The sequence below is a fragment of the Podarcis bocagei genome (assembly GCF_964188305.1).
Source record: "Podarcis bocagei genome assembly, chromosome: 10".
NCBI lineage: Eukaryota > Metazoa > Chordata > Lepidosauria > Squamata > Lacertidae > Podarcis > Podarcis bocagei.
Genome location: NC_138135.1, coordinates 5,910,315 through 5,926,121, shown reverse-complemented (window position 1 = coordinate 5,926,121; position 15,807 = coordinate 5,910,315). Strand labels below are relative to the sequence as shown.

At 50.0% G+C, this 15,807-nt stretch overlaps 1 protein-coding gene and 1 long non-coding RNA gene across 2 annotated transcripts in view; both read left to right on the top strand.

Annotated features, from left to right (window-relative positions):
• Window positions 1–15,807, top strand: part of LOC308595923 — a 51,543-nt gene that overhangs the window by 3,612 nt on the left and 32,124 nt on the right. The window lies entirely within an intron of this gene.
• Window positions 1,181–11,917, top strand: LOC308595816 (C-type lectin LmsL-like). Its single transcript, XM_081210547.1, has 5 exons — window positions 1,181–1,379; window positions 2,961–3,040; window positions 10,434–10,568; window positions 10,874–10,985; window positions 11,466–11,917. The coding sequence occupies exons 1-5, from the start codon at window positions 1,259–1,261 to the stop codon at window positions 11,546–11,548; spliced, it is 531 nt and encodes a 176-aa protein (XP_081066673.1). The 5' UTR covers window positions 1,181–1,258; the 3' UTR covers window positions 11,549–11,917.

Here is a 15,807-nt window from a genome sequence, read left to right as displayed (position 1 = left end):
TCCTTAAAGTGAGGGAAAGAGGTGGGGCTTCATTAGCTAACACAATACACTCAAAGTAAGAGGCGCTGTGGAGAGAAGAAGCAATGGCCACATTTTGCAAAATGGGTGGGCAGATCCAGCAGCACTCTTCCTACCTTCTTACTTTCTCCTTGCCTAGCATGACTCTCCTCCTTGCTAATTTCCACTTCATAGCAGCTGGATATTTTTTCAATCCACAGTGGCTTTCCGGATGAAAGAGATCTTTCTGTACTTCTGTGTTCTGATGCAAAAGATCTCGGTGTATGATTGTGTTGAACCATTAGGCTTCCCTTGTGCTGCCAAGTGTCTCTCACCACATGCCATTGCCTACCTATCAGACTATAAATGACACATAAAGACCAGCTTCCCACCCAGGCGTAGCTCAACTGGAACACTTGAATAAGGAAGAATCAGCAGCTCAGAGAGAGAGAGAGAAGCTGAAAAACAAGGTGAGTTTTCTCCCCCTTTCTGATCTCTTTGACTCTCCATGCTGGCCTTTAAATGGCAGCTATATCTCCAAAGTCCTATGCGGCCTAGGACCCTTGTACCTATGGGACCGCCTCTCCTGGTATGCCCCGCGGAGGACCTTAAAGTCCACAAATGACAACACTTTGGAAGTCCCAAGTCGCAAGGTGGTTAGATTGGTCTCAACTAGGACCAGGGCCTTTTCAGTACTGGCCCCAACTTGGTAGAACACTCTGTCACAAGAGACTAGGGCCCTGCGGGACTTGACATCTTTCCACAGGGCCTGCAAGACCCTGCAAGACAGAGCTGTTCCGCCTGGCCTTTGGTTTGGGCTCGGTCTGACCCTTATGTTTCCCTCCCCTTATGGTTTTGATTTTTGGGCTACTATCAAAAATGAGACCGCCAACCTAGCAGTTCGAAAGCACATCAAAGTGCAAGTAGATAAATAGGTACCACTCCGGCGGGAAGGTAAACGGCATTTCCTTGCGCTGCTCTGGTTCACCAGAAGTGGCTTAGTCCTGCTGGCCGCATGACCCGGAAGCTGTACGCCGGCTCCCTCAGCCAGTAAAGCGAGATGAGCGCCGCAACCCCAGAGTCAGCCAGGACTGGACCTAACAGTCAGGGGTCCCTTTACCTTCACCTTTACTTTATTCTATCTGGGTGAGATAATGAGTGTTTTTTCTGTTAGAAAGCGAATGCCTCGCCTCCTGACCGATGGATAGAGGAAACTCAGCCTAGCAATTATGTGTTTTGTGTTTTCTTTCTCCAGAAGCAGATGCAGCCTTCCTCCGACCCCAGGGTCAGACTCCTTTGCACCTGCCTTGTCCTGATATGGCAGCTCTCCTTTGGCATCGCAAAGAAAACAAAAGAAGCAGAAAACAACTACGGTCCCAATGGTAAGGTATCATTTCATCTCGGAGGTGGTTGATGTCTCCTTAGGGAAAGAGCAGCTTCTGGCAGCATTAGAAAGCCAAGTGTAGATCCATTGGCTGTTTGGTTCAAAGTGACAGGATCCTGTTCTGTATACAGCACGCAGCTTCAATAGCACTTAGATTGTACCAGTTTTAATGTCTCCCAGGGCACTTCAATTTCAGGCCCCCTGACTTTAACCTTCAGGCCCCTGAATGGGATGGACCTATGAAATCTGTTAAACTGTTGGTGCCTGTATCCTCTTCCCTGCACACAGACGTTCCAGTTGGATACTGGTCTGTCCACCATCTTCATCTGTCAGTTGAGCTATCACCAAGAGAGGGGGTCTTTTCTGTGGTGGCCCCACCCCCATTATAGTTGCAGTGAACAGCTACACTTTCCAGAAGGCCTTAAAGTGCCAAAGAGCCTTCCCGTGAATCATTATTTCCCCATTTTTTTGGAACAGCCTTTTGCTATTAGAATTTCAACTTTTTTTTGCTGTGAATCATTCTTGGTTTAGTAGTATTTATTTCCTAGTGGTTTTTATTATTGGTTGAAATAAGATTATCTATTGCTGTTAGTCTCCTTAGCTTGAAACTTGGCAGGTAAATAATTTAATACAATACAAGGAAAATATTATATGTCACAATGGACACCAAGAAAGTGGTGAACCCCGTGACCTGGGACATCTTTGAGGCTGTTCAATTTCCCTTTGACTTTTATGGCACCCCAAAGATACCATATTTTTAGGTGTATAAGATGAGCTTTATTGACCCAAAAATGAAGTTCAAACTTTAGGCTCGTCTTATACACGGGTAGTGCTGAGGGGGGAATCCCGAAAATTGCTTACCCGCCGGAACACAGCACACAACCACTCACATCGTAGCTGCCTGATCACAGCCATTAGCCCTCCCCCTTGCCGCTGCGGCATCCAATAGACAGCTGCCCTTGTCACAGCAAGCGGGAGCATGATTGGCGGCCACTGGCAGCAATCAAGGAGCTGATAAGTGGTTTCCACTCACGTTGCAGAAACCACCTGCCAGCAGCCACCAATCACCCTCCCGCTTCCTGCGACAAGGGCAGCTGTCTATTGGCTGCAGCAGTGGCAAGCAGGAGGGCTAATGGCGGCGATCAGGCAGCTGCGATGTGAGCGGTTGTGTGCTCCGTTCCAGTGCGCAAGCGATTCTCGGGATTCCCCCTGCTCACAACAATCAGGTGGCCAATGCCAAAAATCGATCACCTGCCGGAAGGAAACGTGAGTCTGAGTTTTTAAGCGGCGATTGGCCACTTGATTGTGGGGGAGAGATGGCAAAAATCGCTCATTCGTCGGAACGAAGTGCAAGCCCGTGATTGTAAGCGGCAATTGTAAGCGATGCGAGGGGTTGTGTGCTGCATTCTGGTAGGTGAGAGATTTTTTGCATTCCCCCCAAATAATCCTCCCCAAAAGCTCAATCCCCCCTTTTTTCTCAATTTTGAGCCCCCCAAAATACAGGTATTTTATTTCCACTGTTTCCTGTGCTGACATGACCATGTTGAATGCTAATGTTCTCCTTTTCTGTTACCTCAAGGCTGCCTCCGGGGCTGGACCAGAATAAAGGGAAGCTGCTATCAAATCTTTTTTGACCCTTTGAGATGGCATGAGGCAATGGTAAGAGGGGCCTCTAAGTGCTTTGAGTGGGTCCAGAAAGAGCAAGGGCATAAAACACACGATATTCTTGAGAGTCTCTGCAGAAGACATGTTATGAATCTCAATCCCATGGCCATGTTTTTTATCCCAGGAGGCCATCTTTTGCATCTCAAGAGCTGATGAGATGTCATTTATGGATATGAAGTGAGGTTTTCCTTCACTAGGCCTTGGGCAACCAGCTCAGTTTATCAGTTTATCTTTCTTCTCAGATTCAGATGAGGCTGAGGAAGCTCAGGACCATTGCCTGGAACCACTAGGGGGCTGGATGAAGGTCACTGAAACTCAATCCTGGAAAGGTTCTGTGGGATAGTGATTGGATAGATACTGTCAGAGCTGCCCTAGGTCCCAGCTCACAAAGGACCAACGCCACTTCGTTGTTATATACAAAAGTCTTTATTGAAGTTCAGTTTGTCTTTCACATCAGCAGCGTGCAGCTCTACATCTGAAACTCTAGACCGCCGAAGCTCCGTCTGAGTCTCCTCCCCCCAGACACCAGTTTAAGACCCTAGCCTTGCTCCACCTCTTCCTTTGCTCTTTCCTCCTCTGGGTCCGCCTGTCCGCTGGGGTCTCGCTCTTCCTAGACTCTTCTGACGCTGAGTCCCCTGAGTCTTCCCCCTGCCTCCGGCGGGCTTTAGGACCTGGTTCCCCATCCGGGTTTTCTGCTGTCCCGCGCGCCTGTACATTCGAACTTGGCGCGCACGCCCAGCCGGTAACCTTTCTCCTGACCGTTACACTGCTCCTGTCACTGCTTCCCCCTTCGGGGAGGCTAGCTGGACCTGACCTCCCCTCCGTTCCCCCACTCTCCAACAGAGGCGTGGACAGTCCCGAATCATATTCTCTCCCTGCTGGAGGAGACGCTGCTCCTGACACCTGGGACTCTTCCCCCCCACTACGCTCTGGTGGGGAAGCTGGTCCTGATCTCCAGCTGCTGCTTTGGGAGTCCCCGCTGGCCCCTTGTTTCTGGTGTGTCTCCCCTGGGACCCCCCTTGCCCTGACCATCGGCGCCTCCTTCTGGGAATCTTCTGATTCGCTGGAGAAGCTCATGGAATCTCTTGGGTCACTGTCGTACTCCCCTACGCTGCCCTCAGATCCTTCCCCTTCGCTCTCCATCTCCTCTCTCCCCTGTACCTCTCTCCGGTTGAGTGTCCCACCAATAAGAGCGATCCGTGGCAGACCCCGAGGGTGATCCCTCCGGGGAGCTTGTGTCTGGCGCCGTTTCCTCATCGGATGAGAACCCCTGGAACGTGCTGGTTGAAAGTGTGGGTGTGAAAAGCCAGTCGTCGAAATAATCTGCCGGCATAGGTCTGTGCGGGAAGAGTGCATGGAACTCGTCTTTGAGGTAGTGCTCCTCCAAGGCATAGTCGGGCACCCACCTGTTGGCGCTGGCCGGGGTGCCTTCCCTGGCGAGGAGATATTCAACTCCCTCTTCCCCCATCTCGAGTCTAAAATCTCCGTGACCTCATTGAGTGGCGCCGCCCTCGGTGACCCCTCCCCCGTTGGCGACTTCCTGAGTGGGCGAGGTGCGTTCCCTGGCGCCTGAAACCTGTGGGGTTCCTTGTAGGGTGTGAGGACTGACCTATGAAATACCGGGTGCATTCTGGAGCCCTCCGGGAGTGTCAACCGGAAGGCCACTGGGTTGATTTGTGCCTCGACTTGGTAGGGCCCTAGCTGCTTGTGTTTGAGCTTCTTCTTAGCTAACGTTCTGGCCGGCACTGCCTGGGCCGCTAACCAGACCCAGTCCCCCACCTGGATGTCTTCCCCGACTCTCCTGTGCCTGTCTGCCTGCACTTTGTAGGCGTGTTTTGCTAGTTCCAAGGTCCTTCGGAGTTGCTCGTGGACCTCCTGTAACTCTGCTGCCAAGTGCTCTGCTCCCCGTGGCTCCCCCTCCCCCTTTGTCTCTAACCCCGGGAAGGTTCTGGGATGCCGCCCATTGTTGGCGAAGAATGGTGTCACCCCTGTAGACCCGTGCTTCGTGTTGTTGTAGGCAAACTCGGCCAACGGTAGGTAGTCCACCCAGGTCGATGGCTGTTGATTCGCGTAGCATCGCAGGTACTGCTGCATGATGGCGTTGACCCTCTCCGCCTGTCCGTTGGTCTGCGGGTGTCGTGCCGACGCTAAGTTGATCTTGACGTTCAGGATGCCCAGCAGCTTCTGCCAGAAGCTCGAGACGAATTGGCAACCCCGGTCGGACAGGATGGACCGTGGTAAGCCGTGAACTTTGAACATGTGGTCTATGAACAGTTTGGCTGTCTGTTCCGCTGTGGCCACCTTCGCGCAAGGAATGAAGTGCGCCATCTTGGTGAACAGGTCTACGACCATGAGTACCGCTGTTTTGCCTCGCGAGCTGGGCAGATCTGTGACAAAGTCCAGGGCCACCCTCTCCCACGGTTCGAGCGGCGTCTGAAGTGGTTCCAGCAGTTCCGCCGGCTTCCTGTGCACTGGCTTGGCCCTTTGGCATGTGTCACACCTAGAGACATAATCCGCGACTTCTGCCCTCATCTGGGGCCACCAAAAGTCCCTGGCCACCAATTTCGCCGTCTTGTCCTTGCCGAAGTGCCCAGCACTGGGCGCGTCGTGTAACTGCTGCAGGACTTTTGCTCGGAGGTCGTCTCCAGGCACGTAGAGAGCCCCTTTGCGGGTGAGCAGTCCGTCGCGTATCTGGAACTCGTCGTCCTTCGCTGTGCCTCTTCGCACCTCCTCCATCTTGGATTGTGCGAAGGCATCCGTCTGCAGCGCGTGACACACTGCGTCCAGGCCCACGGTGGCTGAAGCGCATGCCCACGCTGTCGGTGCGAAAATGTGTTTGGCCGCCACCAGTTCCGCTTCCTCGAGATACTGCGGTTTCCTGGATAGTGCATCCGCCATGACGTTGTTGTCTCCCGGGATGTATTCTATCCGGAAGTCAACATCCGCGAAGAACTCCGCCCAGCGGATGTGTCTCTGGTTCAGGAACCGCGCCGTGCGCCAGTACTCCAGGTTCTTATGGTCCGTGCGGACCTGCACAGTGTGTCTGGCTCCGATGAGGAAGTGCCGCCACGCCTTGAAGGCTGCATGAATGGCCAGCAACTCCCTGTCCCAGATGGTGTAGTTCTGTTCCGACTTGCTGGGCTTCCTGGAGTAGAATGCGCAGGGCCTCCAGTTCCCTTGCGGATCTTGCTGCAACAGGACCGCCCCCACCGCTCTGTCTGATGCGTCAGTCTCAACCCTCATTGGTTTGCCGGGGTTTACGTGTAGCAGCTGTTCTTCGGACGCGAAGAGACGCTTGAGTCTCCGAAAGGACTGTTCCGCCTGGTCCGTCCAGGTGAACTTCTTCTTCTTGGAGCTGAGGGTGTCCGTGATGGCCGCCGTCTCCTTCGCGAACCCCTTGATGAACTTGCGGTAAAAGTTGGTGAAGCCGACGAATTTCTGGACCTCCTTCCGATTGCACGGGCTCTTCCAGTCCAACACCGAGCGGACCTTGGCGCTGTCCATGGCGGGTCCCTTGTCGGACAGCTTGTAGCCCAGGAAATCCACCTCCGTCACGTCGAACTGGCACTTCTCCAGTTTGGCGTAAAGTCTGTGCTCCCGTAGTCTCTGCAGGACCTCCTTGACGTCTCCCTCGTGAGCCTCCTGCGATTCCAAGAAGATCAGGATGTCGTCTAGGAAGCATATGCACTTCTTGTAGAGGAGTCCCGCTAACACGTGGTGCATGAAGGCTTGGAAACAATGGGAGCCATTTTGCAGACCAAACGGCATAACTCTATATTCATAGGTGCCTAAAGGCGTAAACATGGCCGTCTTCCACTCATCGCCCTCCCGCATGCATATAAGGTTGTACGCCCCTCGTAGATCCAACTTGGTGAAGATCCGTCCCTTCCTCACCGTCGCGAGCAGGTTGTCAATCTTGGGCATGGGGAATGCTGCGGGCTTTGTCCTGGAATTTATGATCCTGTAATCAACTACGAGTCTCCGTTGGGGCGTGTCCTTCTTCTTCACGAAAAACACGGGACTGCCCCCCACTGCTTTGGATTCTTGGATGAATCCCCGCTTCAAGTTGTGATCTATGAACTCCCTGAGTTCTTGCAGTTCGTCCTCAGACATGGAATATAGTTTTCCAGTCGGCAGCGTCGCCCCCGGCAGGAGGTCAATTGTGCAGTCGTAGGGCCGGTGGGGAGGCAGCTTGTCCGCTTCCTTCTCGCAGAAGACCTCCAAAAACGCCTTGTACTTGTTGGGCACCGCCTGCACCATGCCTAGGTGCAGCTGCTGTTCATCTTCCTGTCCCTCCTCTTCTTGGCCGGTTCGGATGCAGTGTTCTGCGCAGTAGGAGGAGCAGAAGGTCAATTGCCGCTGGTACCACGCTAATGCCGGGCTGTGCCTATCCAGCCAACTCATACCCAACACTATGGGCGTGTCCGACAGGTGGGTGACGTTGAAGCTGATGACTTCGCAGTGATTTCCAATTTGCATCACCATAGGTGGTGTTTGCTGTACCACCTGCCCTCCCAGCAGCTCTCTGCCATCGACCGTAACGACGTTTAGGGGCATCGTGGCTGGTAGGAGCGCTATGTGATGTCGCCTGATGAAGTCCACCCCCACAAAGTCTGCATTACTACCAGAGTCAATGGTAATAGGGACTTCCAGGATGAATCCATTTGGCAGCTGGAGTGATGTGGTGAGTTGCACCACTGGTTTGGGTGGGAGGGGGTCCGTGGGCTGCAAAATCTCTGGGGACTGCTTCACTGACTCACCTGGCTGGGCCCCAGTGCCTCTGCCTCCAACCAGGCTTCGTCGTTTCCCTGCAGCTGTTCCCCCTGCTGAACTGCTCCTCTTACTGTTGCTGAGGCTGCAGTGTGCTTCTGTATCCTCTGGGGACACTCTTTGGCCATGTGCTGTGCACTGTCGCAGATGTAACACTTCCTGCTCCCTCTAGGAGCCTTCGTCTTGACTGCTCCAGGTGTTTGGGCTCTGGTCGCTGTCTGAGCCTTGACACCACCTATCTCCATCGGCTCTTCTCCCTCCCCCAGTGGAGGCGTGTAGTGCGCGCGCCCTGTTCCTCTGGGAATGCAGGGAGGTGTTCTGGCCGGTGCGCGTGCCAGAGGACCCTCATCCCTGCTCCAGGGGCATTCTTCCAGGCGTACCCCTATCGTCAGCGCTCTCTGGACGACTTCTGTGGTGGTGGTAGGTCTCTCCCCCCTCACCAGCTCATCTTTCACTGGTCCATTTAGCCCCTCCCAGAACAGATCCCTCACAGCAGCGGAGTCCTTCTCCCAGCCCAGCACATTTACCAACGCAAAAAAGCGGGAGTGATATTGTCTCACCGTGGCTTTGCCCTGCTGCAGCCCATGCATTTCCCTCCTGGCCAGATCCACATCTACCATTGATTTAAAACAAGCGTCCATAGCCTCGATAAATGCGTCTGAATCCTGGAGGGCGGGATCATTTTCGCGCCATAAATTGCGCAGCCACGATTTAGCTTCCCCATGCAGATGAGTTATTATGAAGCCTACTTTCTCCTCCTCATCTCTAAAGTCTTTCTGAAGCAAATTGAGCGCGAAAACTACGCTCTGGTGGGGAAGCTGGTCCTGATCTCCAGCTGCTGCTTTGGGAGTCCCCGCTGGCCCCTTGTTTCTGGTGTGTCTCCCCTGGGACCCCCCTTGCCCTGACCATCGGCGCCTCCTTCTGGGAATCTTCTGATTCGCTGGAGAAGCTCATGGAATCTCTCGGGTCACTGTCGTACTCCCCTACGCTGCCCTCAGATCCTTCCCCTTCGCTCTCCATCTCCTCTCTCCCCTGTACCTCTGCTCCTGAGGCCCTGACAGATACGCTCTTCATAGGCTGGAAGTAGGCAGGCCTTCTTTAAGATGCCTTGAGATGGTGGGCTCATCATCCCAGAAAAGACCCATTGGCCCCAAAGGTTGGAGTACTTACTCAGGTTTGATGAAGGCTCCAACATGTTCTGCTTTCAAGTGAGCCCCCAGGGACAGGTAGGTTCATAAATGATGCCCATTTGTTGGGAATAGCATGGAGAACCCAAAGTACGTTAGAGAGAGTCAGAACAGCTTATGCAATAAGGGATGAGGCAAGCAAGATCCACAACAGCCACAGAACACACATTTAAAGAACATGGTATTCCCCTAAGAGTCCAGGGAGCTGTAGTTGCTGTCCACAGGGCTACAGTTCCCATGGTCCATGGGTATAAGCTACATGTTTATTAAAGGTGCTTGAAATGTGTGGTGTGGGAGTCATTGAAGCCCACCAGGAAAATAACAGCCGTGTGAGCAACCTGAGGGATGCCATTTGATGCACCAGCTAGTTGGCTTGCTCAGCTCTGAACTCAAGGCTGCCCTGTCTAAATAAATAGCAATGATGTTCCTGCTATGGTAGGGCACATCCCTGGCATTCTCCTACCATGTCCTGATTAGCCAAGCTCATCCGAATAGAATGGGTATTTTGCCAGGTACTGTTCCTCCTTCCGGGAGGGAATATATTAACAGATCAACACAGCTACCTGCACTTTTTCATCCTTTCAAGGCAAGGCTTTCAGTTCTCCTTGGGGACAGGTTGGCTGTTGTGTCCAGCTTCTGCACAAACATAAAATGGCCACTACACCACCGGACATTGCCCAAGCATGCTGCATGATGGATCTGGCAGGCTTAAAACTGCACATGCCATTCATTAGATGGGCATGATGGGGGGAAATTTGGCTTTGAAGCACATCTTAATGAGAGCAACTCGATTTGGCATGTCCTGAAATAACACACATCGAAACAGAGGCATCATTTGAAATTTGGTTCTCCCCAAAAATATTTTGAACAAATTTACATACACTTCACACGGCATGCAGTGTACGTGAGTAAGATAAGCAAGTTAGGAGGCATGCACGCACAGACACCACAGAATTTTGAGGGGCCCAGGGCACATCCTTGAAGATTTGTGGGGCTCTTGGCCCCCTGCCCAGCAGTTGGCGCCACTGTATTAGACGAAATCGTGGGTAAAGTGTATTCTTGAAAATAACACCCAAAGCTGCAGTATATGAGGTGAAATTGCAAACAAATGTTTTTATACTGGGGCAATGTACACTCAAATGCTGCTCATTTCTCCCGAGAACTTTTCTTTTTATAAACAAAATCACAAACTGAAAGTGGAGAATCCAATTAAAAACCAGACAATGAAGAAACTGAGCGAGACACAAATGGGGATATTGCACCATGCTGGATCTCAGTTGCACGAACAAAGCTTGCGTTTCAATCAGTCACATGTCCAGAGCTCGATTTCCACGTATTGCGACTGCACTATTCAACCTTGAGCCTGACTTTGAGGAGAATTCAAAGGTAAGTGTAGCTGCATAAAACTCATTCTTTTTTCCACCTCTCAGAAAACCTGCCATACGTTTGACCCGACTTCTGAGCTTGCCTCTATCCATGATATGGAAGAACTTCGTTCGGTGTCTGACATGCTTCTAATTACACAGGTACTACGTGTCTGGATTGGATTGTCAGTCAAGGATAAGGTGAGTCTCCAAGGCCTTCTCCTCCTCCTCCGTCAGCACTGTTGGAGCTGATAGTAAATGAATTCAGTGGGAAGATTCTTCTATGGGGCTTCCCCAGCTGATGAAATGCTACGAAAAGGTTTTCTGGACTCAACATACTGGAGGCCAATACAGTCATGGTGGGCTCCCGACTGATGTCTTGCAACTCAAATAATGTTGTCTGTGGTTCTATTGGGTGGAATCATCAAGGAGTGTGCTGTGTCTTGGAAGTGTCTCCTTGTGATCTGTTCTTTCTAAAGAACATCCCACCTCTCTTGTCCCTACAGGATGGAAATTGGGAGTGGACAGATGGCTCTGTTCCCGAGTTCCTACCATGGACCAAGGGAGAACCTATGAGGAGTGGCATCAACTCATGTGTCTACTTGTTTCATGTGGACGGTAAGGAGTCCGCTCTCAGAACTGGTACTTTGGAGCTGCCATGCTCAAAGCAATGTGGGTTGCAGTATTTTCTTGATTTCTACTGCGGGTGTGCGATGTGCTCCTTGCCTGCTCTTAGGCCAAGAGTGAAGGACTTCCTTTAGAGCCCTTTCATCTGTTTGGTAGAGATATTCCCAAGCTGCCTTACAAGAATCTAGCCTTCCTAAAGGGGCTCAGACTGACAGGGAACACCATCCTAATCCACTTTTGCTTTCCACTCAAGGTCCTCCCCATAGATGCCACCACCCGCCTTGGCCAATTTAGTATTGGATGGGTGGCTGGGTTTCTTCTGAATGGGAGAAGAAGAAAAGAAATTCTTTGCAGGCACCATGGGGTGTGGGGGTGCATGTGTTTTGAGGGTATGGGGGTCCCAGCAGCAGCAGCATGCCAAGGAGCCCCTGATGTCACTCTGCCTAAGCTCATTTCTCTTTCTCTTTCCAGTTTTTTTGAGATTTAGAGCTGAGGATTGCCGATATGAAGAATCCTATATTTGTGAACATAAGCCAGCATCTGCATCCTCCTGACCTGTTCGCTCTCCCTGGCTGACCCCATCAAATCTCAGAAGCTTCCATCCAATGCTGTCTTTCTACCTGCGCCTTTTTCAGAATATGAAAACGTCAGAGGTGCCCTTCTGCCCCATTCCAGTGGCCCATCTATTCCAGCGTCCTGCTCTCACAGTAGCCTGCAATAGATCTAATTGAATCCTGCAAGTAGCAAGAGCCCCCTTCCCTGGGAGCCCAGGATGAAGAAACTTTGGGTTCACCAACGTCAGGAGGACAACAGCCTCCCCTTCCCTAATAGATGCCTCAGCCCATTGTGAATTTAAACACATGCCTCTGAAACAAGAACCAATTACTTTCCTTTATTACTTCCTGCCCCTCCCAACTCACTGGTCTCCAATATCCTGATTCAGATTGCATTTTGGACATTCAGCTGGTCTCTTCTACTGTGCAAAGAACCAATGCACTTTTATGGCAGTGTCTTCTAGAGCCCTGGGAAGGGTGGAGCCTTAATGAAAGCAATCCCTCTGCAGAGAAAAAATGACTGTTTGCAGGTGCGGCTTGATTCCAAACCACACCTGCAAAAAGACAAAGTGGGACTTGCAACCAGCCCCCTTGAAGCTGTGCTCTCAGCGCAAACCAGCTGCTTGTTGCTGAAAGGGTGTCTCCAAAGGGGCTTCAGTCCAGCACTAATTAGATAAGAGAAAGACCCCCCCCCCTTGGCAGCAGTAGGACGTTCCCAATGGGGTTTGCTCTTAGCACTGATCAGTGGTGAACTGTCCCCATTCCTGCTTGCAAAGGATTAATTAGGAGCTCATTCAGCTCCCAGTTGTCCCTTTGTCCCCACCTAATGTTACACAGAACCATAAAATTGTGGAAGTGGAAGGGACCCTGAGGGTCATCTTGGCCAATCCCCCTGGAATGCCGGAATCACAACGAAAACATCCCTGGCAGGCTGTCATCCCACCTCTGCTTTCAAACCTGCAAGGAAGGAGAATTCACCACCTTCTGAGGGCGTCCATTCCACTGTCAAATAGCTCTTACACTCAGAAAGTTCTTCCTTGTGTTTATCTGGAATCTCCTTTTTTTAAACCTGAATCAATTGAGGATATAGTTGGGAGGGGAACAGCCTTGTAGGTGCCCCATCCCTCGTATAATATATATAAGATGATGGGGACTGATGGCAACAGATTTTGAGATGCCAAGAATTCTACTGGACAATGAGCAGAAGAAGGAACCTCCTTCACTGCAGATCCCTGACCTTTTCATCATTCTAATGGGGAAGCATACTTTTTAAAATATGTACATGCCTCTACACATATGTTGCAGAAGTAAATACTCATATATTGCATCAGCCTCAGTGGCTTCTCTTGTATAGTTTTATTGCTTTATTGTTTGGCGCCCAGCCACGCTTCCCCTGCGAGCCTCTGCAGCTTCTGTTTACGCAGTGTGGCTTTAGAGCGGTCGTAAAGCAATTAGCAGAATTACACAGCGCCTGTGTGTCGAAAGGGCAGTAAATCAGTCCAGACGGTTCTTCTGTCCTAATATCTCTTTATTGGAAACAAATAGCGTATTTACAATCCACAATCAGCCATCCGTATTGTCACAGAAAAATCCCGGGTGCGGAGTTGCCCTGCCACCCAGCTCGTCGGACTAAGTCCGCGGGTCCTAGCGGAGAAAATAAGTTCAGCCGGACGCAGGAGCAAAATGCGGAGACCCAAAGTTTATTGCGCAACAGGTTCAAGATGGGATTGAACCCCGAGAAAGGGGTGACATGAACTTTTAAAAGTTCCCTCCGTGTCCCAGAATACAGTGCATGAAACGTCATGAATACATTATGGGAAGGTTGGGTTTCGCAAGTTACATCATGAATATACTTTACACGTCATGAATACATTATGAAAAGGTGGGATTACATTAATTAACATTTCGGATGAGGGAGGGGGGACATGCGGAGCGGGAAATATACATAGATACACATTTATTGAGTACCGGTGGTGGCAAGACAATGGGTCAGAGATATGCATCGTTTGCCACCTAATATTGCCTAGAGGAAAGGTTTGGCGAAACGATCTGACAGGATTAAGAAGTTCCTGCGCACGTGACCTGCCGCTTTGGGGATTATGGAAGTAGGGATAGCATCATGGAGTCCAAGGGAAACTGAGTTGAATGGCACCGAGAGCGAAGAGATCGGAGTTACGGTTGATTTTATATCAATTTCTAAAGATTTCAGTGATTTCTAACCCATTCTGTACTATAGAGCAAAAGCAGAAACAGAATGGATACATTGTAACAAGATTTTGACAAGCGGAAACAGAATGGATACATTGTAACAGGATTTTGACAGTTTTACGAGGTCCCTGGTTTCGGATCCATTGTTCTCGCAGTGGGGGGCCGTCAGCAGCTTGTCAGGAGTGAAATGAGGCGTGCAGGAGCTCCCTGAGCTAGCTTCTGCAGGGCGAATGCATGGCTGTGATTGGCTAAAGCGCGGCCATAGGAATAAGCGCGGATACAGCAACACACGGTCTACTCGTTATAAGTATGGCGCGCGAATAGGCATAGCAAGAGATAGGGATATATACATGAGCTTATTTCGCTCGTAGAAAGAAGGGGAAAGGAGGGTTCCACTGGGGTCTGGGAGAAGTGTGGTGCTTATGTAACGGTGAGGGGGCTGAGGGTGAGTGTGCGGTGGGCACCCTCGAGGTCATCGCCTCGGATGTTCCTAGAAAGAAGGGGGGAAAGGAGGCCCCCCCCTTTCCGTTCCGTATCAGTATTAAGCTGCATCGTCTCTGCCTCCTCTCTCTCTCTCTTTGCATCGGCTGAACTGAATGCTTTCGATTCCCACTCAGCTCACAGCATTCCAAGCTGCTTTCGTCAAGTCCTTGTAAGCCCGTCCTTTCAGGCTCGAGGCATAGAAGGTTAACCCTTCACTACACCCAACAGCTTCTCTGTCATTTGTGCATCCACTTCAAAGTGCTGGCTAAGACCTTTGACACGTTGGCAATATGGTGCCTTGAGGGCAATCAACTCCTCTATAAGCTTTGATATTGAGATGGAGGCATCTCAGGGAGTCTCCCCTTCAGTTATCCCCAAAGCCCTCCAAACAAGACGCATGGCAAAAAGTGGCTAATCTGGAGTTCTGCGTCAGATTCCCAGCTATTTTCTGTGTCAGAAGTGGTGAGGAAACACACAAATTTACAGTACCAAAGAAAGCAGAGGCCTATATCCAAGCATTAATGGGAAATAGTCTCCAGGTGGGGCTAGAAATTGAGCACAAGAAGATTTTTATTTTTCATAACAACACACAAATTAAATATGCAGACTGTAAGAGATGATTGGAATAAGGAACTGGAACTTTCATGATTACCCAGACATTGGGGAAATGTATTAGCTCCAATACCTAAGGTGTTATTAGATTTTAAATTAGGACTAATACAACAGAAAATAATATTTAGTGTTTATTGGACCCCTTTATGGTTGCATTAAAAGGGGTTGGCTAAGAAAGCTCATTGTTGTAGATGTGCCAAGGACAAAGAAAAGATTGGAAATTTTGGAAGAGATAAAGGAAAAGATTTATGCCAAACTCCAGGAAACGTGAAAGCAAAACAAAACATTAAAACGTTACAAACTCAGATTTCAATACTCTTGAACCAGAAAATTGAATGGAAAATAAAAAAAATGTCAAAACAAAGAAACTTTGAATTCTCTAATAAACCGGGAAGAATGTTAGCTTGGCAATTAAGGAAAAAACAAAAAGAAAAGGTGATAAACAAATTCGAAGATAGGGGAAATTATTGATGATCCAAAGGAAATAACTAAAAAAATTGAAAACTACTTTAGGGAATTATATCAAGACGGGAAAGAAAACTAAGACAGAACAGAAAAATACAGTGGTACCTCGGGTTACATACGCTTCAGGTTACACACTCCGCTAACCCAGAAATAGTGCTTCAGGTTAAGAACTTTGCTTCAGGATGAGAACAGAAATTGTGCTCCGGCGGCGCAGCAGCAGCAGGAGGCCCCATTATCTAAAGTGGTGCTTCAGGTTAAGAACAGTTTCAGGTTAAGTACGGACCTCTGGAACGAATTAAGTGCTTAATTAAGAGGTACCACTGTATTTATGTCAAAATAATTTCCCGAAGATACCGGATGAGAAAATTAAATGGTTAAATTCTCCAGTTACTATGACAGAAATTCAGCAGGCAATTTCCAATGCAAAACTTCCAATGGAAAACACCAGGCCCAGATGGTTTACCAGCTTCTTTTTATAAGAAATTGGAAGA

Bases quoted from the DNA above. Each gene is read 5' to 3' on its own strand.
- LOC308595816 (XM_081210547.1), top strand. From the start codon at position 1,259: ATGCAGCCTTCCTCCGACCCCAGGGTCAGACTCCTTTGCACCTGCCTT. The intron at 1,380-2,960 runs GTAAGGTATCAT...TGTTACCTCAAG, and splicing joins AAACAACTACGGTCCCAATG to GCTGCCTCCGGGGCTGGACC. The intron at 10,986-11,465 runs GTAAGGAGTCCG...TTCTCTTTCCAG, and splicing joins CTACTTGTTTCATGTGGACG to TTTTTTTGAGATTTAGAGCT.